Raw genomic sequence first — 26,266 nt, forward strand, 5'->3', positions numbered from 1 at the left:
GCAAGATAGTTTTTTTCTGAAAATAATAAATTAAAAAATTCCCACAAGAATTGGCAACATGTCGCAAGGATGACGACAAATCGACAACAGAAAGATAAAGATGGTGGGCGCGCGTAATTTGTACGTTCGCTTGTTCGAGTTGGTTATTTAATTAAGTAAATTATTAGTTATGTTGAGTTGAAATGCTTATTTTCGTCCTCTGATGGGTGACTATTTGTTATTTTTGTTTTTATCCTTATTTATTCGCGATACACGACCTAAAAGTAACTTTTGTCACATTATAAGGGCTCAGTGGGTTGTTTGTTATTTCGGTTAATGTTACCCTTGGTGCCAAGATGGCGGCTTGTCTCTGATTCCAGCAAGGAAACAGTGGGACGCACGTTCTAACCTAACCTAACCTATTCTAATAATTTGGTTGCTAATAATTATGGTAATTTATTAGAATAGGTTAGGTAAGGTTAGGTTAGGTTAGAATGTGCATCCCACTGTTTCCTTGCTGGAATCAGAGACAAGCCGCCATCTTGGCACCAAGGGTAACATTAACCGTTATTTCATGCTGTGGAATGCGAATGAATACATCTAAGATGGTTTCTTTATTAAATAAGTTTAAGTTTAATGTTGTTCGTATTAAATTATAGAAAAGTCTGGTTAATTAAGAAAGCAAATGGCTTTAAAAGGCTTTTAATACCTATCCGTGTATAAGGGCCATCCGGTTATTAGTTCCGGTGGACAAGGCTTTAAAAGTCTTTTATCGTGTTTAATAGTTTATTTATATGAGGAGTGATTTAATTAATGGACGAGAGCAAAAACTTTCCTTGAATGTTGTCTTGGGAATGTTCTGGCTATTTGTCGTTTCCAAAATACTCACATGCTGACGACATCGTGTCCGAGCATTAAAAGCATCTTACGAACCATTTTTTGACTGCGGGCAAAGCATCGTTGCGGCTAGTATTTTTACAATCGACAATCACTGCTGTGTGCGCAAGGTCCTACCTTATTCCTCAGAGTTGGCACATCCAATTTTTTGTTACCTGTGTCTGAAAAGAATGTCGAAAGGAAATGTTTTGCATGCTGTCAAAAATTAGCTTCTGAGATACTTTAATAGGATAGATACCAGCAAAGATCTGCGAGGTTCAAAGGAAAGTATTTTGAGAAAGACGAATGGCCGGAAGATTTCAAAGATGACATTTAAAGTAAGTTTGTACTCCCATCTATGATTTTGATGCTCATTCTTGTACTTCCGGCTTTGATCAAGCAAGCAGATTGTTTGCAGCTTAATGTATTTATAAAGTGGTCATTTATACTTCTGGTGGAGAGTGAATGAGCAAATGAATGTTGGCAGAGTCAATGCCTGGCCATTTAACCACACTAGCAAATGATAATATAGTAAAGGGCATGCATATGCTATCTTTAAACTAAATAATGACATGCAATCTCTTTGTTCATTTGCTGACTGCAAGTGTAAATAAATTGGTACTCTGGCACTTGCTGCTGGAAGTATAAATAAGCCCTAGAGTAAGGTGTTGATTTACCGTGCAACCTTAGCTTGGTTTCAAATTTCGCGTGACACCTAAATCCTTTAAATTTATGAACGTCGTCTTCAGGCAGAAAACGACGTTCATAAATATGTCAAAACACTCGCAGGAAAATACTTATTTTAATGTTCTTTAACGCCTCTTCATGTGAATGTTTCTCTTGTATCCTTTCAATTTAAAATTTTTCTTAATTTTTAATTTTTTTTAGTGGAAAAGTGTTTGTCATGGAAATTAATGAAGACGGAATTGAAGATAAAGAGATAGGGTATGAATACCGTAATTTCTAATCACATTTTTATGGAAAAATTATTTTTAAATTATGTTTCCTTAGTTATCAAGAATGTATAATGCCATTCCAAGTTTCAAATTCTCTGGCTCCGCTCTGGGATCATCAGATTTGTGGACCGAGTAGCATCGTCCGTCTTTGTCCGTACAGGTAAGGTTTCGTACACACAAATTTCTTGATTTATAAAATGAATCTCTTTACACATACAAACTTTAGGAATCCGATTCTACTGATCAGAGATAAAGCACTCAGTTCAGGATGGAACTTATTGGAAGAGAAAAAGCAAATAACGATAACGTCCTCTCTGATGGGATTAGTTAATTTAGATTCAAGTAAGCCTTTTTTTATAATTTTCTAAGAAAAAACCAGTTTGAAATAATTTGGTATTTGAGGTAGACATTAGGCACCATCTCTTAATATCTAATACTTAATATCTAATTATTAATAATAGCAAAACAATAGCCCAATTAATTATGGCAATTGTTTGGTTTAGTATCGACGCATTGTGCTTTGGGATGTTTATTATATTTAAATTGGTGTGTCGGAAATTTGTGCAGGAAGCAGTTACATGGGATTCAATTGTTTTATTAATTTGCTAAAATTTTCTGGCCTGCATTTTAAATAGTCTTTAAGTTCTTTGAATTAAATATTTGTTTTCAAATCTAAATGTTTCAAACAATTGCTCCAAAATATTTAAGAAGTGATCAATAAATAGCCAATAATAAAATGTAACGAGTGTTTTGTATGTAATTACTCTAGCTCTTTAGGTATTTATTCCACCGTCTACAAGCTTCGTGATTCCACGTTTAAAAGATGTCCCAGAAGGATTTTGGAGCTAAGTGCGGATGATACCCCGTGCCTTTTAGTCATATCAAAATTGCCTGACTTTTTGTTGCTTTCATTAACTTACCAAAGAAAATAAAAGTTGTATGGCCTTCACTTGAACTAGACTTGGTGTATGTTGTCTGGTTTATACATATTTGTGCATCAATGAATTTCTGTGGTCCAGTCAACTTCTAGAATTAGGAACTATATTATGGCATGCTTTGTAGAATGAATGCACTTTACTTTAGATCTGCTTATTGGCTGGTTATTTATTGATTGTCTTTCATACTTTCATTGCAATCTCTGACAGTTCTTAAATATCAATTTAAATGATAATAATTTTAGGCAATTAAATATTTACCTTATTAGAAGTGCTTGACGGGAGATTTGACATATTGCTGCAACATTTGGAAGGAAATGGAGGTGCACAACCATCTGTTTGCGATATTGTCGTGCCAATTAAAGTATGTAATTGCTCTATGTTTGTTTGTATTTTCTGCAGAATTTGTTCGGATGATGATAGTTGCTATTATTTTGCTTCAGTTTGTGAAAAAATCTTGCCACGATGACTTTACAGATGAAGATTTTTTAAACGATGCAGATGTAAGTCTTCTTTTAATGAATGTAATTTGCTTACAGAAAATTTAATTTTAAAATCTTCTTTTTTTTTTTTTTTTAAGGCTATTTGTCTGAGATGTCGTAATGATTCTCCCATCGTACCAAGTGACTTTGTCAAATTGAGAATTTGCTGTGCAATTCGGGGTCCCAGCTGCCTGGTGTCGGCAAAAATGGTGGTGCCGGACGTGGAATTCTCGGTCACTCCTGTTCCTCGGATTCCCATCTTACAAACAGCCCTATCCAATAAGTTGCTAAATTCGGAGAACGAAATGCAGACGGGGTACGTTACAAACGATTGCTTTGCATTGAAATTGTGCACTCACTAATTGATTCCTTAATTGATTTACTAGATTTGTAAGTATGGACAAGATGAGAAACTTGGTGATGCTTTTAGAGAACGATCCAAAAGTTTTTGGATTTCCGATTGTCGGAATGTAAGTAAAACTATTAAAATTTGATTCATTTAAATCAAAAATTGAATATTGCAATGCAATTTCAGATGGGTTAGTGGCATTCCTAACATTTTTCATCCATTTGTTTGGGTTTCCTGTTTACGTTACATCAGTTGCTCGAAATATTCAGAAAGGTGACATACAAATTTATAAAGCAAAATATTTTTAAGCTCATTTATTAATTTGTTTTTCTTCCTTCTTAGATTATGTCTTCCACCTCAAACATTTATTGTTGTTCTCTATTCTTCCTTATATGGTGATCCGGAATTTTATGACTTTGTCACCAGATCTGGAACTTGTCACTTATCATACAATTTGTATACCGGATCAACTGCGACATCATTGGCGAGGGTGAGTTTATTGTAAATCAAGATCAAAATACCATATTTAAAGGGACACACTACTGAAATTTCAAACTTTTTTAGTAATTGATCTAAAGCAATGAAATAATCATATGTTGTTAAACTTAATGTGGTTTAACAACTTTTATATTGAATTAAAGATTTAGGTAATTATTTTAAGAAATTTTTAATTTTTTTGTTTTGCCCTAAGGAAATCTATTTTTAAAAAATGATAACTAGAGTATTAGATATTTATCTATTAAATTAATCTTTAATGTTATAAGAAAAGGATAAAATAAGTGGTTTTGGTGTATGAGATAAATATATTTAATACTGCTTAAATTACTTTTAATATCAAATATTTCAGACTCTGTATACTTAATCATTTTTTTTATATTAATAAATTTATAAGTATTACATAAAATAAAGTATATGGCCCATTTCCACACATATTAGTGAGGATATGTGCTAAATTTCACAAATCTACATCCAGCAATTCTTAAATTATAGATTTCCCAAAACTGTAAAATAGCAAAAATCACAGTTTGAGAAAAACAAGTTTAAAGTTTTTAAAGAGAATTATGCATATAAAATTGTTAATTCTGGTTTAGAAAGCTCCTGCTTCATATACTATGCCTCTGTAGCTTCATTTTTATCACTTGTTTTCAATCTTTTCATTTTTTTTATCCTTTCTATCTTTTTTGGCCTTCTCACTTGAGAATCTAGTAGCATCAGATAATTTCCTTTTCAATGTAAAAGTTGCTGCTTCCAGATGATAATTTCCAGTAGGAATACTTAATTTAGTAAGGGTGTTTATAAATGCAGTAGGACCCCTATTAAACTGCATAATGGCCAAGGAAGTTGCTGTAGAAATTGTTTTTAAAGATGCAAAATTAATTTTAGGACATTTTTGCCAAATAAGTGAATGAAGACTTTCATTGTTGTTTTGGGTCTTATTTCTAGTACATCTTTTTAAAAGTTCTTGATCAGTCAATTGTTTGTATATAGGCAAAAGAGCTTGACCAATTTCTTTTGGAAGTGTGGGTGTGTGTTTTCGTTTTCGAGATGGCTCTTCAAGAGCTTGTTTAAAATGAAACCAATACTGGACACTGGTGAGACAAAATGTATGATGTGGCTCTTCATATGAAAAAGGAATGCAAAGCAGCATTTCTCATTTTTTCAATATCTGGTGCATTATTTTTTAATGCTTGTCCATAATAATTTTGTATTTTTTCATTTGTGAGACGACCTTTACCTCCTAAATTTATTCCAGTCAATTTACTTGTTTCTTTTAATTTTCTTAGTGCCAAACCCATTCGTTTTGAAACATGATATATACATTCTTCTTTGCTAATTATATAATTTTCACCATAAATATTTTCCTGTAACTTATGATATGTTTTGGAGTCACCATCAGAAAGAACAGTCAGATATCAAAGTCCATATTTTTCTATTGAGCGTCCAAATAGTTATAATGCTGCTTCCACTTTCGTGGCACCTGATGATCCACTGTAATTTATTTGACAGTCATGATTTTAAAATTTTTTTAGAATTTGCATTTTTAAGCAACAACCATGACAATATTTGCTCATGACAGCAAAATGAAGACAAGACCTGTCAAAATATCAATAACAGCACCAATCCCAAATAATGATGAATGACCTCACTTGTGCCATGTGCCGTCATAACTAACAGCAATATTAATAATATCATCATCATTAGCTGCATCCAGTTTTTTATATTCAGTTTTTATTATCTTAGGAACTTCCTGAAAATGTTCTTCTAAAACTTCAGATACTGCATTATCAACTGTCTTAGAGATTGATTGAAAAGTTTTCAGATGGAAAGGTCTTGGAATATTCATCCCAGAAAAGAATTTGCTAATGTAGTAAACCCAAAACTGTTATTTTTTGCTGATATTACAGCCAAAGTATTAATATCAGAAGTTTTATTTATTTTATTAAAAACCAATGAATTTACTTTAGTAATTATTTCATTACAATTATGGCAGAAGCAATACCTTCACTTTTTTTCTATTATCTTTAAATTCTGATGATAATATTTTGGGCATGCAAGTGATTTTGTTAAATTTTCAATTGCTTCTAAACTAATAATTCTAATCCAGGGCATTGATTTTTCCAAACACGTGGCCTGTCTCCTTGAAATATTTCTGTTTTTGATATGAAGTTGATCCTATATTTTCATCAAAATTATTTGGTGCTTTAAATTCTTTGGAAAATGTCGAATTTTCGGCACTTGTGCAGTTTAGTGGTACGGCTGTTTGAAAGGTTTTCTTCCGTAAAATTAATCGATTCTAGACTAATTTGACTTGAACATTTCTGTATAATTTTTGGGAAATACATATAACTTTTTTAGGAATAATCCATATAAAATATTGTGGGTACCGAGGAGGGTCGACGAGGTCAGACCTCTGTTTAATGTCGGCAACAAGTCGGAGGGACTTGCCCACGAGTCAGAGATGGCTTATTTGTCGGTAAGGATCCCGTAAAAACGGGATTTTGTTCATCCGGTCGAGTGTAGGAGGGAAAGTGGAGTCGTGGTAAGACGATAAGCGAATATTCGAGCAAACAAGACACCATTTAACAGGTTAACAACGATTTAATGGAAAACAAAGTATACGTTACAAAAATCTGACATTAAAAGGGGTGACATATATATATATATAGCTCTATATAGCCCTATCACGCGACGGGAGAGAGAGAGTTCACATAAGTGGGTTCCATACCTCTGGGACAATCAGTAATTCTAATATGCTGTTCGTCACGATGATCGAATATTCCTTTCTAGGGCAGGTTCGATGGCACTTACGGCACAATAGTCAAATATATTCTCGCGACTCGATCTTAATCGATGAAAGACTCTCCACCCAGAGGGAGGAAGGGAGCCTCTTATATATCTTTTTCTGCTGGGAATTTTTGTCACGTGCAGGTGCTTAGGCCATAGGTGTGCCCGGGATTGGAAACAATACGGCGAATTCGGACGCTAACTATAAACTTAAGTTGCAAGATGATCTGTACGCAGCATAAGAACAATGGATAGTTGACAGTTATACGGCCGGGGACGCATATTTTCTCGTCCGGGACCGTTTTTAGGCAGGATGTTTACATCCAAGTCAGTTTTTAGACGGGCTGTTTATAATAGGAGAATTTTTCGATTCGATATAGGGATTCATTTTATTATAATTCGTATTATATTCGGATTATAACCGGATAGAGGAAAGGGGTAATTATTAATTCGAATATAATATATTACAACGTTCGTTCCAGGGGATTTCCAGATCTCACATTCACTTTACGCTTTCTTTAAAATCATACTTAATTAGTGTGATTTTAAAATGATTTGTTCTGTTATTGTTCGGAGGGGCAAGAGGTATGGTTACATGAAATTGATGTGGGGGGTTTTTTTTTCTCTCTCTTGATGATAAGTAATCGGTAACAAAGTTTACAACGAGCGGCGACTTAGTCGCGTTAAACAGAAATTCTATATCAAGTATATACAAATAAATCTTGACGCGTGTTCGACGCGTGACAATCTTTATAGCTGGAGGGTAGGAGACGTAAGTCCTGGGTGGCTTGGAAGTGGTCGGTTGGCTGGATGACGTCATTGTTGAGTTCGGGTCGAGAGTGCAGTTCAAAGTTCACAGTGAGTTGAGACTGTTCGTTGGAATTTTCTTTGTGTGAAGAAGCTAGATGGTTGGTTGGTGATCGTTACTATTTGAATGTACGGATATAAACGGTGTCGGATACTGATAAAATCGCAGGTAAGTTGGGAAAGGTTTTCCTTTGTCGTGCGTCCACATGGATGGATTTCTGGCACTTAATTCGGATGTCTGGTCGTAACAGGTTCGTGAGTCCGCATTCTACGGGTTGAGGTGCTGAAATTGGACTGTTCACAGTTAGGAAAAATTTTAGATCAATGAAAAGGTGTTCGGCGTTCTCACGGAGTTCGGTACAGAGGTAGGAAGATTTACAATAATTGTCGATTTACTCTCTCTCTCGATAATTTTGTCTAAGCTCAAAACTAGCTAAATATAAAAATTTCTCAATGGGGTTAACTAAAAATTAAAATAATATGGATTATAACGCGGATACGAAGGAAAAAAAAATGTTTAGGATAATATAAAGTAAAAATATAAATGGATTACAATATGGCGGTTGGATGTTTAGTTAAGGTGCCCTTAATAGGTTTGAACAACGGGTTGTTGTTTTCGTAGAGTTAGATCGCCTCGGGGTGTCACTTCCTGGGAAGGGCTAGGCAGGGTCTCGGCTCGAGGTTGACCTAGATTTTCGTTGAGGGGAATTTCTTCCGGTCTTATTTCCGGTGGACGTTGTTGGTTCGTTGAACGACTTATTTTGCATCGTCGGTAATATCGAAAGATGCAGATGAGGCAGAGTCCAATAACAATGATCCCAAGGCAGCTGGCGATTAGGGTTATTACCGAAGAAGGGGAGGATGAGGGAGTTGATTTCGGTGTTATTCGTAACAGGTGATCGAGGTCATAGGTGACGGCTGATAACGATCGATCGGCGAGTTTAATATCGGAATTCGCGTTCAAATTCACGCGTTCGGGTGTTTGTGGTTCGACGAGTCGTTTCTGGAGTAGCTGAATTTCTGTTCGGTTCAAGATTTGCTCGATTTGGGGAACCACTAAGTGTTGCGCAATTTCGAGTTGTAGGGTTGTTTGCATTTGGAAGTGCGAGGTGAGGATAATTCCAGGCAGGTAGCCTGTACATGCGTTTTGCAGCTTGATTATCCCTGTATTGTTGATTCTGTGCGCGGTAGATGAAAAGGGTGATTTCTGATGTCTAGTAGGACAACGGATAGTTAAAGTGAGAGGGTCAGAAGTGGAATAGATCCACATTCCTTGCTGATCCACTCTCTTAAAAATGGGTGCATATTTTGTTACTATCTGGCGAGTGCAGAGGTCTTTGACCTTGTTTTCATTTCCGCTAAACAGAGCATATTCGCAACTTTGTTGAGGGAATCGTTGTATAGGAACGTCTAGGGAACAAATGGGTAAATGGGCCATTTGGCACAGTAGTAATTCATGTCGTTGCAATAACATGTAGGATTGTCTATCCATAGATAGAGCAATGATAGGATAAACAGTTTGAAACTGGAAGAAGGTTTTGAGGGGAGATATATATGTAGGAAATTTTATAATCTCATACATATCAAAGTATCCACTTGGGGTGATCAAAGGAATTTTGGCAAATATTCTTAATTTGCCGGGCAGAGCTACGGCAATGGTGGTAATCCACTGATAGTACTTAAACAGGGTATCCGGTTTAATAGGTTCGATCATGGAGTAGCCTTCAGGCAGCTGAAGTTGAATATCCCGGAGAGTTTGTAACATAATCTCTCGGGAGATAAAATAAGAGCTTAATTGGCTATGTTCCAAAACATCAATCGCTTCTCGCAATGCTACTAACTGGAGGTGGAATTCTTGGATAGAGAATTCGAGTATTCGGAGTATTATTTCACAAGCTAATTCGTAGCTATATAGCTTCATTAATTCTTCAAAAGATTCTTGACGTTTGAATAACACATAAATCTGATGTCGGTTGGTTTTGCTTATATTGAGAGTATCGTTTAACAAGGTAGCCTGCGAGCGTAATAAATGGATAATTCCCGCATTTTGCTGATTGAGATTTGATATTTCGGTATTTAAGGTCTCGATGTCATCAGAGGTGGCTGTTCCGAAAAGGAATTTAAGAAGTTTTCCTCCGCCGTCGATTAGACCTCGTTTTTCTTTCTGTGGCACGGGTAAAGTGATTAGAGTAGTGAGCTCCTGATATTCTCTACGATAATTAAGAAATGAAGCTCGCATCACCTCGAAGCCTTTTGTAGGGACATGTTCAAGTGGTTGAAGCTTCGCCTCCAAATAGCTCAGAGATTGTGAGATGAATTGAATTTGGCGCTCTACATGTTCGAAGGAGAGTTCAGTGACCAAGGTCCAGTGACTTGCGGTCATTAGGAAATTTCCTTGATGAAGGAAGATAACGCCTTTCGTGAGTTCCATGGAGGTTTCCGTTGGTGTGAACTCGATGTGGAAGAGGAGAAGGAAAAAAAACTGAGGATACTTCATCCTGAGTAGTGGGTAGGGCGCACGTCTCGCTAAAGCCGTTGGGTTCAAGCTTCACTTCTTGAGCTAGGGTGTCGTTCACTAGAACAGGGGGAAATATTTGTTTGTTAATATGGCGGGTCCCTCATAGTTCTACAAAATAGTCTATTTTAGGGTAACCGATATTGTTACGGTAAGTTACGTCGGGCGCGACAAAAGGCGGCCGTAGAAAAATGGTCACCGAAATCAATGAAGGACAAAAACCCTTTATATTTTTTTTTCCTCTGTTTTTATTATGGATTTATACATATTGAGGTACTTAATATATATATAAGAATATAACGATTATTATACATGTGGATAATCAGGTGATTGGTATAATAATATGGTCCATTGTATATATTCCCTTACAGATGTAGGAAGGAATGATACCAGTGTTTACGGGCAAGAAGCGTGGCGGCGGTTGCCCGAAGGGAGAGTTGATCGGGAGGCTCTTCGGGACGGTGGTGGATCAAAAAGCGGAGTGCGGGCGGTGTGTGGAGTGACATTGTTTCTTTGTTGATAGGCCATTACAGATATAGAAGGAATTTAGCAAGTTAATTTAGTTGTCAAATTCGTTATAAAATCTGCCATAAGTACAAATTATGGGGAAGATGACCTACTAGAGGCAGGTGAAATGAATCGAGGTATGCGGCTGCGCGTGGGGTGAGGCATTACCCAAGGGAGTTCCGCAACCGGCCCTTGGCTTCGAAGGGCGTACGGGGGGGTAGATTCCGGTTCTTCGTCTGATTCCGCCTCTGAAGCTTCGCTTTCCCGTTCATAGCTCGGCTTAGGTTGTTCTTCCGGCAATGGAGGGAGTATAGAGGACAAGGTGAAGTCATCTTCAGGAGGGGAATAAACACTCGGTTGTGGCGCGGCCTTTACTGAGTCTTCTCCCTGTGATACGACGGGTTGCTCGTCGATCATGTCAGGGTTATTTTGCTGTTTTCTAGGTCGCTTAACCTTTCTATGGGCTGAAATTTTTCCTTTTGCGCTCCGTTTTTGTTGGTTTCCTCTCCTTTCCTTCCTTTCAGCAGAAGTTAGTCGTTCCATTCGGAGGAGGTCCGACGGGTTTTTCTCTCTTTTATGGCGGTCTTTCCGCCGCCTTTTTGTTCTGCGCGGCCGTCTGGCTGAACAAAAATGTATCGTCTTCCGATTAGGTAGAACTATTTGAGCATTCGCAAGGTCTAGGGTTAATCCGGCGGCTTTGATGATGTCTTGTCCCAAAATCCCTTCACACGGGGTTGTGACCTCGGCTCGTACGATATCACAGGGTATATTAACTTTCCTTCCTCGGAATTTAAAAGTGGGTATTGCCGTTCCTATGGCGGTGGTTGGCTTCCCTAAGACGTTTCCTAATTTTTGTTTACGTCCAAACTTTATAGAAGCTTTTCCTTTTAATCTATTGGCTAGGGTATTTGATAAGAGCGTGCGCTCTACTCTAGGGTCAATTTGCATTTTCACAGGAACGTTGTTAACATAGACTAATATGATGGGGTTATTTCCTGAAAAGGTTGTCGTTAGTCCTATTTTTCCTATCCAGTGGGTTCGATCCTCAGCGGTAGGCTGCGGTCGGAAACGGACCCGGTTACTGTCCGAACCTCTTTCGCGTCTCTGTGAGGAGTCATTTCGTTGTCGCACACCTCGATTGTTATCATAATGATCTCGGCTATCGAGCGAATTCCGGATTAGGTTAGGTTGGATATTTGGTCAATCGGATCGACGACTAGGAGGACTAAAACGATTTTCGCTCCGCCGGAAAGGCGGTTTATTAAAAGTTTTATTAAAGTTCCCTCGATTATTCTGGCTAGAGATAGGGTTTCGAGAAGTAATGCTAGGAGAGTCGCGTTTTAAACCATCCATTCGAGTTTTAAGCTCCTCCACCGCGGCGGTTAAACGTTGGAGATCCTCTAAGGAGGGGGGAGAATCAGTCGATCTATCGGTTTCCCTAATTGTACGCATGATCCCTCGCGGGTGTGCGGTGAGATTCTCGATGGTTTCTTCGCTAATAGCGGTTTGTAAGGCCTCATCGAACGTTGCCGGTTGTCTGCTCATGGTCCTTTTTCGGATCCGGATATCAATCCCGTTTAAAAATTGTGCCTTGAGTCTCTCGTCTAGCTCCTTTCTTTGAACTCTTTCGATAATCGCAGTTTCCGCAGCATTCGCACCGGGTTCGGGCTGGATCTCTATCTCCATCGCCAGCGCTTGGAGTCTAGCGGCATGCATGTCTGTACATCCTCGTCCGGTTTTTGGACGCAGGCATAAAATTTTGATAATCTAAAGGTAAATGGCTCGCGTTCGAAGCGGGCTATCATTAATCTTTTAAACTCGTCGAAGTCATCGACTTCTTTAATTCGTCTGTCCTTTCGGACAAATTCTCTAGCTATTCCCGTAAGTTTTAGCTTAGCTACCGCTAACATCTGTGCCTTTGACCAGGCGGCGACCTTGGTAACGTCCACTAAAGAATCGAAAAAATCAGTTATTCTAAGACCACCTGCTTCTCCCGTGAATACTGGCAATAAGGGTATAATACCGCCCAGACCGCCCAACGTGAGGGGGTTCGGCGCTGGATTAGGATTTGGGTTGCTTGGCCCAGCCGCAGGATGGGGATTGTCCTCCATTGCGTTTACGGCTCAATTCTAGTATCTAAGGTAGAAAAAGAGACCTAATTCAGACGAGGTCGTATTGCTCGGATATGGCTTTTTTCGTTCGCCTTACCAGGGTTCCGAAAAAGTCGAAACCCCACTTCTGAAAAACCAATTTGTGGGTACCGAGGAGGGTCGACGAGGTCAGACCTCTGTTTAATGTCGGCAACAAGTCGGAGGGACTTGCCCACGAGTCAGAGATGGCTTATTTGTCGGTAAGGATCCCGTAAAAACGGGATTTTGTTCATCCGGTCGAGTGTAGGAGGGAAAGTGGAGTCGTGGTAAGACGATAAGCGAATATTCGAGCAAACAAGACACCATTTAACAGGTTAACAACGATTTAATGGAAAACAAAGTATACGTTACAAAAATCTGACATTAAAAGGGGTGACATATATATATATAGCTCTATATAGCCCTATCACGCGACGGCAGAGAGAGAGTTCACATAAGTGGGTTCCATACCTCTGGGACAATCAGTAATTCTAATATGCTGTTCGTCACGATGATCGAATATTCCTTTCTAGGGCAGGTTCGATGGCACTTACGGCACAATAGTCAAATATATTCTCGCGACTCGATCTTAATCGATGAAAGACTCTCCACCCAGAGGGAGGAAGGGAGCCTCTTATATATCTTTTTCTGCTGGGAATTTTTGTCACGTGCAGGTGTTTAGGCCATAGGTGTGCCCGGGATTGGAAACAATACAGCGAATTCGGATGCTAACTATAAACTTAAGTTGCAAGATGATCTGTACGCAGCATAAGAACAATGGATAGTTGACAGTTATACGGCCAGGGACGCATATTTTCTCGTCCGGGACCGTTTTTAGGCAGGATGTTTACATCCAAGTCAGTTTTAGACGGGCTGTTTATAATAGGAGAATTTTTCGATTTGATATAGGGATTCATTTTATTATAATTCGTATTATATTTGGATTATAACCGGATAGAGGAAAGGGGTAATTATTAATTCGAATATAATATATTACAACGTTCGTTCCAGGGGATTTCCAGATCTCACAATATGCTATAAACAAAAAATTGTAGGAATACTTACCGAGTGCACACCGTTCAAAGACACTATAGCTTAAGCTTGTTTTCGTTGCGGAATGACACATTGGACGGAGGATGCATACGAAGCGTGTCACGTGACATTTGTCGGTGCTGTTCGGTCACATTATTACTCATCTCTGACATGTTTCCTGATAACTTACTCTTTATGTGAAGAATTCGCTGAACTTTGAAGACATCACCTGATAGATCATAATATACTACAGTATTTTTATTGTAACTAGAAACGACTTATTATTGACTATTGAAGCGTCAAAGGTAAAACTGCTTGCTAACGACAATAATTCTATCATGATATATATTATGATGATAAATATTAATCAAATGCAACATAAGGTGTCTAATGTCTTGATGTAAATAAATATTATACAATTTTGTTCACCACACGAGAGATTAGGCCATTTGAAAGTAGAGCAGAATTATTAGTTATTTATCACATTATCATACGTTATTATAATATGTTGATTTTAATCCATATTTAGAGTGGAATGAAGTTTTAATATTTCTATTAATGATGTCTTCAAAGTTCAGCAAATTCTTCGCAAAAAGAGTAAGTTATCAGGAAACATGTCTGAGATGAGTAATCACGTGACCGAACAGCACCGACAAATGTTACATGACACGCTTCATTATGCTTGTTTTCATCGCAAGGCAGCACATTGGACGGTGGACGCATATAAAGTATGTCACATGACATTTCTCGATGCCATCTGGCCTACTCTCTCGCCTTGCATCTGACATGTTCCTGCTAACTTAATAATACAGCCATAATAATGAATAAATATATGAAACAACAAAGGTAAAACCACTCATTAACAAGGATAATTCTATCACGATATTATGATGATAAAAGTTAATAGACATATGTTGCATTTGACTGTCTTGATGTAAATAAATATAACTGAAGCGAGAAGAATAAGTTATCAGGAACATGTCAAATGCGAGGCAAGAGAGTAGTTACGTGGCCGAATGGCATAGGGAAATGTTACGTGGCATACTTCGTACACGTCCGCCATCCAATGTGCCGCCCCACGACGAAAACAAGCATAAGCAATGGCATCTCAAACGGGGTACAATCGGTAACTAGTCCTATGATTTTTTGTTTATAACACTTTATATACAGATCGCTCGGAGAAATGTTATGCGTTTTCTGAATGTCTGTTAAATATATCTTTTTAAAAAACAATAATTAAAAAAACTCATATTCCCTTAAACTATACCGATTTTAGTGAAATTTCTGCCTGTGTCCCCTTAAATTTAAGATTAGTATAAAATTTTTAGGTTCCCGTAGTGGATAGCAAGGTGACAAAGATCGAACTTTCCAGGATTGCCGATAAAACTAAGTTGGAATTTTTGAACACTACGGAGGAAAGATTAAAAGAAATGTGAGGATCAACATTCTATATTCTTACTGTATTTCTGTTTTAATTATCTGAAACAATTGTGCATTAACAGGAGTGCAGAGAAGAGCGAGAAAAAGAGAGAACATCGCATAGCCGATAATATTGACATGCCACAAATCTGTCCACATCCCCAGCAAATAAGGGTATGTTTTTAAATGTTTTTCTTAGCTGGAAACAGTATGTAACAGAAATGGAAAATAAGCTTTTGGGTGTGTTTCATTTTCTAATTTTTGATGAAGTGTTAATGCTGTTACCATTTAAAAACTTATGGCTCCTTTGTAAAATTTTAAAGATTTAAAGCTACTTCACTGGCCAATGTGTTCATTAATTATAGTACATATTAATACTTTCACTTCATTGTTGGAAACTATTGTAACAGAGCACATGCAACAACTGTAGTGTTCAAATCCATCAATCTTTGAATTGAAATCTGATTCAATTGTAACAAAATATTGAAGCAACACATTATTTCAGATCATAAATCCCAAGCCGACAGTACCCGATTTGTCTTTGTCAGATAGCATCAATCGACCGCTCTTGGAAACAAACGGTGCTAGAAAAGACATTGGAAAGACTCCTTTTGTTACTTCATACTCTTCACAAGACGAAAGAAATATTTCAAAATCTTTACTTACTTCTCATATATTAAATTCCAAAGAGTCGAGAGAAAATTCTTCAAACATTGCTCTTGGCGAAAAAGAGAATCCTGTTCATTTTCAAGATGTGCCACTAAAAAAGTCACTAATTCCTATTAAAAAACAACTTTTGCTTTTAACTCATAAATCCGATTTGGGTAAAATTAAATCTAAGTGTAATGATATTCAAAATACAGTTACAAACACGGAAACAGAGAAAGGACAGAAGAAAAATACTAATCCAGAAGAAATTCATACGAAAGCACCTGCATTACAAAAAAGAGCAAATTATCCAAAAGAAACATGTAACAAAGATTTGATACTACAAAAGGAAAATGCAATAACCAAAGAAATATTGAGAAAGGAATCCATATCCAAAGACATATATGAGCTCCTCAGGCACCAAGAAGAGCAGCTGCAACACTTACAACAACAGATACAACAAATCTTGAAAGCACAGAATGAAAATCATACAAAGGAATCTTCTGCTGAAAAACAGAACCCTTCCGTCTCTGTATCCACCATGACGAGTCTAAGTCTGAAAGACAGCGAAAATCAAGCTTCCAAGGAGCAAGATAAAATCTTAAAAACCGAAGGAGTCCAGACGGATGACGATCATTTTTACAGAAAATACAACAGGACTCGAACCATAAAAAGTAACTTATGTGAGAGAAGCAACCCTAAACAAAACATAAATAGTCAGATTAATAAATTTGACTCCCTCAAACAGTCAGATGGTTATAATGTTTGGGTTGCAGAACCATCTCTGCCTCTTGATGACATTCGTTTGGATACAGTGTGCGAAAACCACGAGAGTATCAGTTCATCCATATACGTCGATATACCAGATTATCCAGCCAGCACGTGCAGGTAACGTTTCATTTTTTATTAGGGTAGGAAACGGCGTCTAATATATAATTAACCTGATTTACAAAATCCGACAGTGGTGCCAACGATGCGGAAGAAAGTTCAATGTTGGGAGAGAGCGCGAGTATCGTTGGAAATGTACAGGTTTGTATTTTATTGTTTTTGTTCAAATTATTCTGAACTTAACAAAATTACATTTCAGCCAGAAACCAACATCCCAGCTGAAGTACCGAGTAACATGTTCTACGAAAACATTCTTGTAAGTACAAAATAACTGGAAAGTAATACGAGCGAGTATTTTTATAGGTATTAATTTATGCAATGTACAGACAATTTGTTTAATTGCTTTTTATACACACTATTCTAAAATACAGTTTGGTTTTAATGCTTCATAAATTGATCCACAAGATCCATCAAAACTCCTATTGGCAATCCTTTTGAACCTCGTGGCCAGATTCTTTGTCCAATGAGTAAAAAAAACAAACACTTGGGGAATCTAATTCCAAAACTGAAACTTTTACTAGTGAAAACCTGCTTTATGTTTAAACTTTTGTTTACACATAAATTTTACACACAAGTTGGGTTTTATGTCAGAAACTTCCTATAAAAATACTCTTCGTGCTATTGCCATCCTTATGTGGCATTTTAATCCTCCATTTCTCACATCATGTTCTTAGGGTAATATAGATAAAGTTCTGTCTAAACAAATCCAGAACAAAGTGGAAGAGTCCCCAGACAAAAATGATGATAAAGTCGAAAGGTAGGGATTCCGATCCACATATAATTTGTGTTAGAATTTGTATGACTTCATTCAACCATGCTTGTTTCTCCGGCAGGGACGAGGAAGATTGCATCAGAAGCAAAAATGTTCATCAGGTAACAGGTTTTTATCAATTTAATTTGTCATGTAAATTTGATAAATAGGAGGAATCCATCATTGCATTTATATTTTAGTTAGATACGATCCGGGAAGTCGTCCGTGGCAATCTGTCAGAGAACATCTATCAGAATATCTTGGTAATTATTTTTATTTAATAAAATTGAAAACTCAATAGTTTTTCCATAAATGGAATCTGTCATGAAGAGCTTTCTGCTCTGCTATTCATACAAGCAAATTTACAGTTCAGGCTCACTGGAGGCTTTCAAATTAATTGTATTCATGTGTCTGGGATAAAATTAAAATAAACAAAAGTAGAACCATTCTTGTTCATGATTTACCATCTTATTAACCTGTTGGCCAAAATATAGCACAGAATAGTTTGGGCTGCTATCTTGTACTAAATTAAATTAAATTATTATTATTATTGAGTTGTCTAAAAAAAACAACCAAAAGTGAAACTCAAACCCATGATTTACTTTGTTTACCATGTAGATGCATTGCCAGTTATTGCTTGCTGTCAAACCAATTAAGACTACAAAGTTCGGAGATGTTTGGGTAGCACGACTGGTACGTAGATGCATCTGCGTGGTGAAAAGTTGAGGGTTTAAGTCAATCTATTCTTTTAGAGCAATTAAATTATTAACCTTAGTATAAGATGATTATCTAAATGCCTATGTTTAGACCAATTGATATTTAAACTGTACTGGGTGTCCGTAAAGTTGCTTGATAAATTTGTAAAATTTGATAGTGTGCTATGGCACAGGTAGACTCGCAAAGCTTCTTGTCACATCTTGTATGTGGTATAAAGTGGTAAATTGGGGAGTTGTCACAAGTGTGACACTTGACTTTCTGGGAAACTTGTCACCCACAGCACTAGGCGATACTCAAAGGTATACCAATAAGCTGGCTAAAACTGCTTGTTTTTGATGCATAAACTAAATTTTTTAGAAATTGAGTAACAATTAGGGAATTCGATCCCGGCCCTTATTTCTAATCCCGGGATTATTTCGGTATTGATGTTTAATAAAAAATAAGAAAAGTTTACAGAAATCAGCTCTTTAATCAACAAATCAAAATTTAGACAAAAATCATATTTTACGGTATACTCCTAGCTAATCTAATCACTCTAACTCAGCGGTTCCCAACCACTGGTCCGCAAGAGCTAAAATATGGTCCGTGAAAGATTTAAAACTTTTATTCATTTTAAATTGTTATTCCCACATTGATACAAACTGAATTTAATTTTTAATAAAAATGTTATGTTTTCTACGAGGTATTATTAAAGCATGCTACTCTTGAGTTTAACGATTACTTATGTTAAAAGTTTTGATTAAAGTTTATTTTGCTTAAATCTTGTGGTCCCTGCTAACAACAATGAAATCAAAGTGGTCCCTGGTCAGAAAAAGGTTGGAAACTGCTGCTCTAACTAATCAGACTTAGAGTCTGAGTGATTTTAACTCTGGTTAGTCTGTCTTCATGTTAGTTATTCTTTTTCAAGCATCAGTGAGATTTTTTAAAATACATAAATTGAAAAAACCTTTATGTAAACAAACTATGCAAATAAACATTGAAAATTAACAAAAATCTCTCTTAACGTCAATTAAATCGACAACTTTCATGTAAAAACCTAGTAAGTAGGTAGTAAAGTAAGTTTCTCAGCAAAAAGTATTTAAGAAAAATGTGACTGATTAATAAAGAAAACTAATCCAATAGGAACATTCTAATTTGAATTGCAAAAATATGATCTGAGAAATAATAATGCATCCAGTGTCTCATCACCAAGTCTGCTTCTTAATTTGTTGCACATATATATGCTGATATATGGTGTTGTGCATTTATGCTCTGTCACACATATATACACAGGTGTGACAGAGCTGTGGACTGTACATCAATGCTAGATAACATAAACACACCTGACACGTGTTAAAATTTTGTTTAATCGACTACAGAGTGTATTTGATCCTTAGAAGCTCTAAATTTTAATATAGATGAGCATATTATTTATGTTCATTATTTAATTTAAATTGGATGCAACAACCAGAGGCTGGGGGAAGCACTCACTTAAGGGTAATGATATTCCTCCATTGAATGACTTATTAGAATTTTTGTAGGGTTATGTTAGAACTCTACAGCCAACCAAAAGTGCCCTCGACTGCACCAGAAAATCGATTGGTGCCTGCAAAAATACAAAAATGAAGTATATTACCAGGTAACCCAGTGAGAACTGCTTGCCTATCATTTTAGTTCAAAATACACAAAATTTTATATTAACAGAATTGCTTGCCTATCATTTTAAGAGCACTGGCACTGAACATTTTGCTTCTATTTTGCAACTTTTTTAAAATGAGGTCAATCCTGAAAATCTCGGGACTAAAAAGTGGTCGAATAGAGCAGTGATTCTCAAAGTGGGGGTCGCGAAAAATATTTGGGGGGGTCGTTGAAAAATTGATGCCAGATCAATTTTTTCAAATATTTTATAAATTTACTATGGATTCATGTTTAGAAATAAAAAATATATAAAATAATTTTTACTTAAATAAATTGCACATATAAATAATATTTAAATACGAGCCTAACCCCCTCCCTCCGGGATGTTTTTCGACACATACTTATTCTTATTCTTCGGGGGTCCTTTGAAATTTTTAAGTGCAGAAGGGGGGTCGCGGTCCAAAAAGTTTGAGAAACACTGGAATAGAGGATTTGATCCCGGGATCCCGAAAATCAGGATCCCGGGATCAAATCCTCTAGTAACAATGCAACATACTTAAATCATTTTTAACAAATTTTATGCTGTTGAATTACCAATCCGCACTCTGTGACAAGTGGACGAGATAGAAGTTCGCTGAAACTGTATGCCCAACAAGTCATCACAAGCTTGTTTAATGACCACTCAAAATGCCACTTGGCAACAGATCCAGAGAATTTCTATGGGCTCTTAAATTTTGTCAGTGAGAGATTGTCAGAAAATAGTTTTATCCAAAATCTTTGACTGCCATACTCAAAATTTGAAAAACTGTTAATGTTAAGAATTGCAGTCTTTTTTTAATTTTCTCATAGAATTCTGTAGATAAGAATAAATACAATTTAGTGCTAGGTGTTTGTCTTTGCCAAAGACTTCCTAACAGAATGAAACTTTCACTTTTGGTCGGTTGAGAATAATAATTTATACACAGTCTGCACCTGTAAACTATTGTACAAAGATCAATGTCCCATTCTAACCTGCAAGATTTTTTAAAAATAATTTGGCCTCACAAATTAAACTACTCTGCCTGTTACACCATAGGCAGAATTTAAGTTAAGAACTCTCGAGGAAATTTCAGAAATGGTACAAATTCCATAATAATGTTTCATCTGTATGGTGATCTGAAGGTAGTCAGACAAATAACACAACTGCACGGTTGTCTCGAGCCCTCTTATTTGGCTTTAACAAAAACAAACATGTGAAAGAGGAATGATTGACATATAGCCACGTGTAAATCATTCATCTCCAGACAGAAGATGGCAAATCTTCTGTTTCTTTTGCTAAAATCATTTCTATGAGAGCCTTTAGTAATTATCGAGCTCTAGCCTGTAAATTTTATGCAGACCATAGAGCTCAACTGTTTATTGTGCACAGAATTAATGAACTCTATTCTCAAATTGCAAGCCTGTTGTTTATGTAGAATTGACCTCTAAGTAATAAAATATTCAAACTACAGTAGAGAGTCGGTAATCGGCACGATTTTCAGTCGGACTGTGTCATGCTGAATCGAACGTTTTTGATACTAGATTTACTTCTAAAGTATAATTTTCATGTTTTTATATTCTTCAATATATTTATTTTGTTTGTACAAAATGAAGAAATAATTTTTAACGATACAATAGCCTCGATTATTATTATAAAAATTTTTGTTAGGCTTAAAATCGACGAAAATTCAACACGAAGCAACAGGCAACGAAGAAAAATTCGAACATTGGACAGGTTAATATATTTTTTTGTACATAATCGGTAATCTGAACAAATCACTAATCTGAACAACCCCAGTCCCCAATTGATTCCTATTAACGACTCTCTACTGTACAATCAACAGTGTGCTTTGTAATTTGCTTACAGCAACCAAGATTCCAAACTAAAAAAATCGTGGCAAACTACTAACGATGAAAACTGCAAGGATGTTTTCCATATTTCTATCAAAGAAGCAATTCTTATATGTTACATTATTTGTGTATAATGGAATTCATCGTAGCTAAAGTGTCACTTGCTAATTGCATGCAAAAAATGTGAATAAGCTTTCTAAACAATGAAATGGAAATTACTGCAATCTAAAAGAATTTTGTGAGTGACTGTAAAGTGAGAAAATAGTGTATAGATTGTTTGAGATGATAAAATTAGGCAAATTCAAGTATTATTGTAAATGCTTCTTTAAAAAATTTACTTGTTACCTACATAGTGTGTCCTCCTAATTTTTAGGAAAATATAAACGGATTTTTACTGAAGGCTTCGAACTCGGGACAACAGGTCAAGAGATCCGTTAAGAGTTCTCACTTGTATTCTTTTGGAAACTGGATGGCAGACGTGTCGCTGATTACAAGTGGAGAAGAGTAAGTTTTATCAATTTTTATAGTGTTGAGACTTTTAAATTAAAACTATTTCTTGCTTCAGTATCTCCTTTGGACTTGGACATCTTCCTAGGTTACGGTACACCACACTCCCCGAAGTCGATGAGAGTGTGGTGACAAATGCACTCGTCCTGAAATACCTGGGAGATGAATGTCCGTCCCGGCTCACCAAAGCAAAGTCATCGTCAGAGGGCCTTGCAAAGGAGTCTCTGGAGAATCGTCCCACGGACTTCACCCTGTATGGCCTGTCTCCGTCCAACGTTTCGTTTGCCACAAAAAACTATCTGGAGAAGCATGGACTTGTGGCAGTCCGGAGCACCCCCTCCCAAGAACAAACGCCCGTCAAACGAAACTGATGTGAAATGTAAATATCAAGGAAAAAATATTTTTTATATAATAGTAATCAGATTTCAATGTATAAAACATTTTTTTTAATAAAATATAACTGCACAAATTTCTTAAAATCTTGGAATGAAATACTTAAAGAACGTAGACTAGACGTGAAAAAGTGACAAATACGAGATTTTGTTTTCTCGGCATTTCAGTAATTCTAGTCTCGGTACAACAAGTTCCATTCATAAACTTTGTTGGTGGAACCGTTCATGGCACCGCCGCAACTTGAATGACGTTCAACAACAGACTAGAACGTAAGATTCTAACTTAACGCTTTGGTGGCGGCCACGATTCCAAAACCCGTCTGCTCCCGGGAATGCGTCCGGGTTTGCATGCAATAATTTAATGTGTCTGTACATCAGTATACGAAATTAACACATGGATTTTTTTCATCGGATATTCCCCTGAATATATTTTTTATGGAAGTTTTGTCAAACAGATAATAATATTCAAAATTACAAAAGCAGGCTTGTTTACTTAATAACAATGCAAAATAGTTTTTACTTTTTTCTACCATCCCGTTACATCAAAAATAAAGCAGTCTACTCACAACAAGACTGACAACGATATGATTGTAGTGGCAGTTCCTCTTGTCTAAATTACAATCAAATTGCAGAGACTACTGGGTTTTTTTTTTTATTACAAACTCTAAATCGTAACAATTAACGTGCCGTATGGGGAGGGGAATGTGCGGCTAGCTCTTCCTTTTGCAACTTTGCCTAATATTTGGAATGTTGCCGGATATTGCATTCAATATAAATAACTTTCCATGCGTGCAATTTTTTTATACAGATTTCAGATTTGCCATTACAGTCGCGTTTGAAGTCGGCGGTTCGGCGGGCCTTCCCCTCCCACCAACGTAACGGAACTCGATATATGTACATTAGTCGGACCGTCGGTAAACTCTGACACATCGGCGCGATTCCGAACGAATCGTGCCTTCAGAGTGGTGCCTGCTAAGATTTAATTCATCAGAAATGACTTCTATTAGTATCACTTGTCCTTGGGCTTTATTTTTTTACTGAACAATTTTTGAATGCAAGAAAACAAAAATCTCTTCATATTTACAAGGTTTTTTTTATACAAGACATTTTCACACATTCCCAGGTTTATCAATGTAACCTTGAATTAACATTAATTTTTGCAAATTTTTTACCAGTCAATATTTACATAAGGCAATATATTTAAGGAATCACCTTCGTATGATTCTCTAGTGGTCATTTCGTGCCATTCTTTCCACTTTCCTTCCCTGTCATATTCGCCGTTCACATTTTCCCAGTTCTCTGTCGATATCTTTAGGATTGCCTCTTCGGTTAGTTCCACTTTCACTGGGACATATTCCTCTTCCTCTTCTGGGATCTCTAATGAACTGATGTCTGGTAGTGATGCCATCAGCTGTTCTATCTCTTCCCCCACTCGATCCACGTGGATTTTCGGCTTTTCTTCAGGAGGAGCTAGATCTAGTTGCGCGGATTCCCGGGCCGGAGATTCCAGTCCCTTTTCGTTGGCAGACGCCTGGAGGAACCTATCCATCAGTTCCGATTTTGTTTTGTTCACTTCGGCATCGGAACCAAACAGAGCACAGTTACCTGATCGCTTTAACAGTAATCCCAGAGTGACATCGTTTGTCCTACAATTCCTAGAGTCAGAAGTTAAATTTGGTAATAAGTCAATAGAAGGCATTGCACCTTTCTTAGCCTGCAATTCGGCTATTAGTTGCTGAGTAGTTTTCACTTTCTGAAGTTTTAAACCGGTGGACATTCCTTCTGTCTTGGGTCCTTCATGGTGAGATGGTGGTCCGACCTTCTTTTTCTTCTTTCCGAAGCTGTCGTTAAAAGCACTTTCCTGTTCTTTTGTCTCGTCCTTGGTTTCATTTGCTTTAAAACTTTCGAACGCCGACCCCTTGCTGGGCATGATCTCGACAGTGACTCTGTTTTTGAAGTGAGCGGGATCCATCCCATTAGCCACATTGGCATTCAAAAGTACCTGGTCTTCTATGCGTCTCTTTTTACCCGCCAAACTGGGGGAGAGATCTTTCCTCAGCCTCTTGTTAGCTGCATTTGTTTTAGCTAAATCTAAACTGGAATGGCTAATTCCAGAATGAGAAGATATCGTAGAATGCTGAGCAGACGAGTGTGGCGAAGATGTTTCCTGAAGATGCCTACTCGGTAATGATTTACTGGAAATGTTAAGGCAGGGACTAAGTGACCTCGAACTATTATGTAAGCTGACCGGATTTCTTCCAGCAGGACTGTGAGGCTTGGGACAAGCCAGGTTTGTTCCAGACAGATGCAACTCCTGTTTCCCGCCAGCACCGCTCACCATTTGAACTGCAGCTAGCGCAGGACTGACAGGCTTGAACATCTGATTACAAGTGGCACTGTTTCCGTTACTGACGACGCTACCTAAGGCTTGATCCGACGCAGGCAATTTATTCGTCACATGCACGGAAGGCGTAACCGTCGTTCTGTTGGACCCTTGATGTCGAGGAGGTAAATGTGGACTGTTAGAAGCACTAGAACACGGACTAGTCGCTCTCTCAGACATCAATGCTGGACTGGCAAATTTGGCAATGCTGCCACTGCCAGTCCTACATATTGCTGGACTAGCTGGTTTGTTTCCTGGTCCAGGACCGGGTCCCACTCCCGGCCCAGGACCTGGACCAGCCGGAGTCATTCCCACTGGAGGAGTACTGATACTTCCCACTATTCTTTCTCCATTGATTGTTGGGTGGTCTGGAACCGGCAGTAGTTTTCTCCATTTCTTTACCAATTCTTTTGCTCTTCTAGCTAATTGTTCATTCGAAGTTTTCTTCCGGAGTTCATTTATGAATTTTCCTATTCTCGTTTTCTGAAATTATAAAAAAAATTACGTTACTTTCCAAACGAAACAATCTCTACAGAAAGTTTTATACACTTCAAATATTAAATAAAATCAACTAAGGCCGCGACTCCACTAGCCGTAAAACCCCTCACCGTAAAAGCTTTTAATCACGTGACCATGATATTTTACGACCTGCTCAGGCGTAAAATATCATGGTCACGTGATTAAAAGCTTTTACGGCCCTTTTACGGCTAGTGGAGTCGCGGCCTAAATTGTTGAAATGAACAAAGAATTACAGTAAGAACTTGATTATCTTTCATTCTTTAACCATCAGAGTCAAAATTCAGTTTTGGGAGTAAATTTACTGTTTTTGCTACTACTGTAACAAAGTTTACTGAATTTTACAGTATAATTCAGTTAACAATTGATTGTACAGTATTGTACCTATAGGATTGTCTATACATGGCAGTGACTACTATGTCTACTCTAAAATCTCATAGTTGCAAAATGGCCTGGATTGTGGAGAGATTTCAATCATATCACTATTTAGTCAACTTTGCTGGTAATGCCATCATAGTGTTGAGTTGACAAGAAGTAACACTACCATATTATGTGAACACTCAAGTCCTCTTTTCAGTTCTCTTCAAATCTCAAAACTAACATTTTTTCACTTAACTTGTGTAAGCACTTCATAAAAATTTGTCATAAGTGTGCAATTTTAAGCAAAACTCTTCTAACAATGAAGTAGCATTAATAACACTTCTAAT

At 37.1% G+C, this 26,266-nt stretch overlaps 3 protein-coding genes across 3 annotated transcripts in view; 1 reads left to right on the plus strand and 2 right to left on the minus strand.

Annotated features, from left to right (window-relative positions):
* The first annotated feature begins 108 nt into the window (after nucleotides 1–108).
* Nucleotides 109–22,747, plus strand: LOC136969063 (SCL-interrupting locus protein-like). The gene is made up of 20 exons (XM_067263151.1): nucleotides 109–206; nucleotides 1,744–1,800; nucleotides 1,867–1,971; nucleotides 2,038–2,153; nucleotides 3,016–3,110; nucleotides 3,190–3,249; nucleotides 3,327–3,544; nucleotides 3,615–3,698; nucleotides 3,764–3,850; nucleotides 3,920–4,067; nucleotides 15,181–15,284; nucleotides 15,355–15,445; nucleotides 15,777–16,807; nucleotides 16,882–16,948; nucleotides 17,007–17,063; nucleotides 17,482–17,564; nucleotides 17,641–17,680; nucleotides 17,759–17,821; nucleotides 22,135–22,265; nucleotides 22,327–22,747. Exons 2-20 carry the CDS (start codon nucleotides 1,760–1,762, stop codon nucleotides 22,637–22,639), a joined length of 2,934 nt encoding a protein of 977 aa, XP_067119252.1. The 5' UTR covers nucleotides 109–206; nucleotides 1,744–1,759; the 3' UTR covers nucleotides 22,640–22,747.
* On the minus strand, nucleotides 4,704–5,490 carry LOC136969054 (uncharacterized; the record flags this gene model as incomplete). The annotated part of the gene is made up of 2 exons (XM_067263137.1): nucleotides 4,704–5,194; nucleotides 5,313–5,490. Coding segments are annotated over 2 exons (660 nt in total), but the record flags the coding sequence as incomplete, so codon positions are not given.
* The window catches only part of LOC136969069 (mediator of RNA polymerase II transcription subunit 26-like), a 69,793-nt gene continuing 66,218 nt past the window's right edge, over nucleotides 22,692–26,266 (minus strand). The window contains exon 3 of the mRNA XM_067263162.1: nucleotides 22,692–25,526. Within this exon, the coding sequence (XP_067119263.1) occupies nucleotides 23,829–25,526 (1,698 nt within the window). The 3' untranslated portion in view covers nucleotides 22,692–23,828. The remainder of the gene's footprint in view (nucleotides 25,527–26,266) is intronic.

This window comes from Centruroides vittatus, unplaced genomic scaffold (assembly GCF_030686945.1).
Source record: "Centruroides vittatus isolate TY-2023 unplaced genomic scaffold, ASM3068694v2 contig_17, whole genome shotgun sequence".
Taxonomy (NCBI): domain Eukaryota; kingdom Metazoa; phylum Arthropoda; class Arachnida; order Scorpiones; family Buthidae; genus Centruroides; species Centruroides vittatus.

Bases quoted from the DNA above. Each gene is read 5' to 3' on its own strand.
- LOC136969063 (XM_067263151.1), top strand. From the start codon at position 1,760: ATGGAAATTAATGAAGACGGAATTGAAGATAAAGAGATAGG. The intron at 3,250-3,326 runs GTAAGTCTTCTT...TTTTTTTTTAAG, and splicing joins ATTTTTTAAACGATGCAGAT to GCTATTTGTCTGAGATGTCG. The intron at 15,446-15,776 runs GTATGTTTTTAA...ACATTATTTCAG, and splicing joins CACATCCCCAGCAAATAAGG to ATCATAAATCCCAAGCCGAC.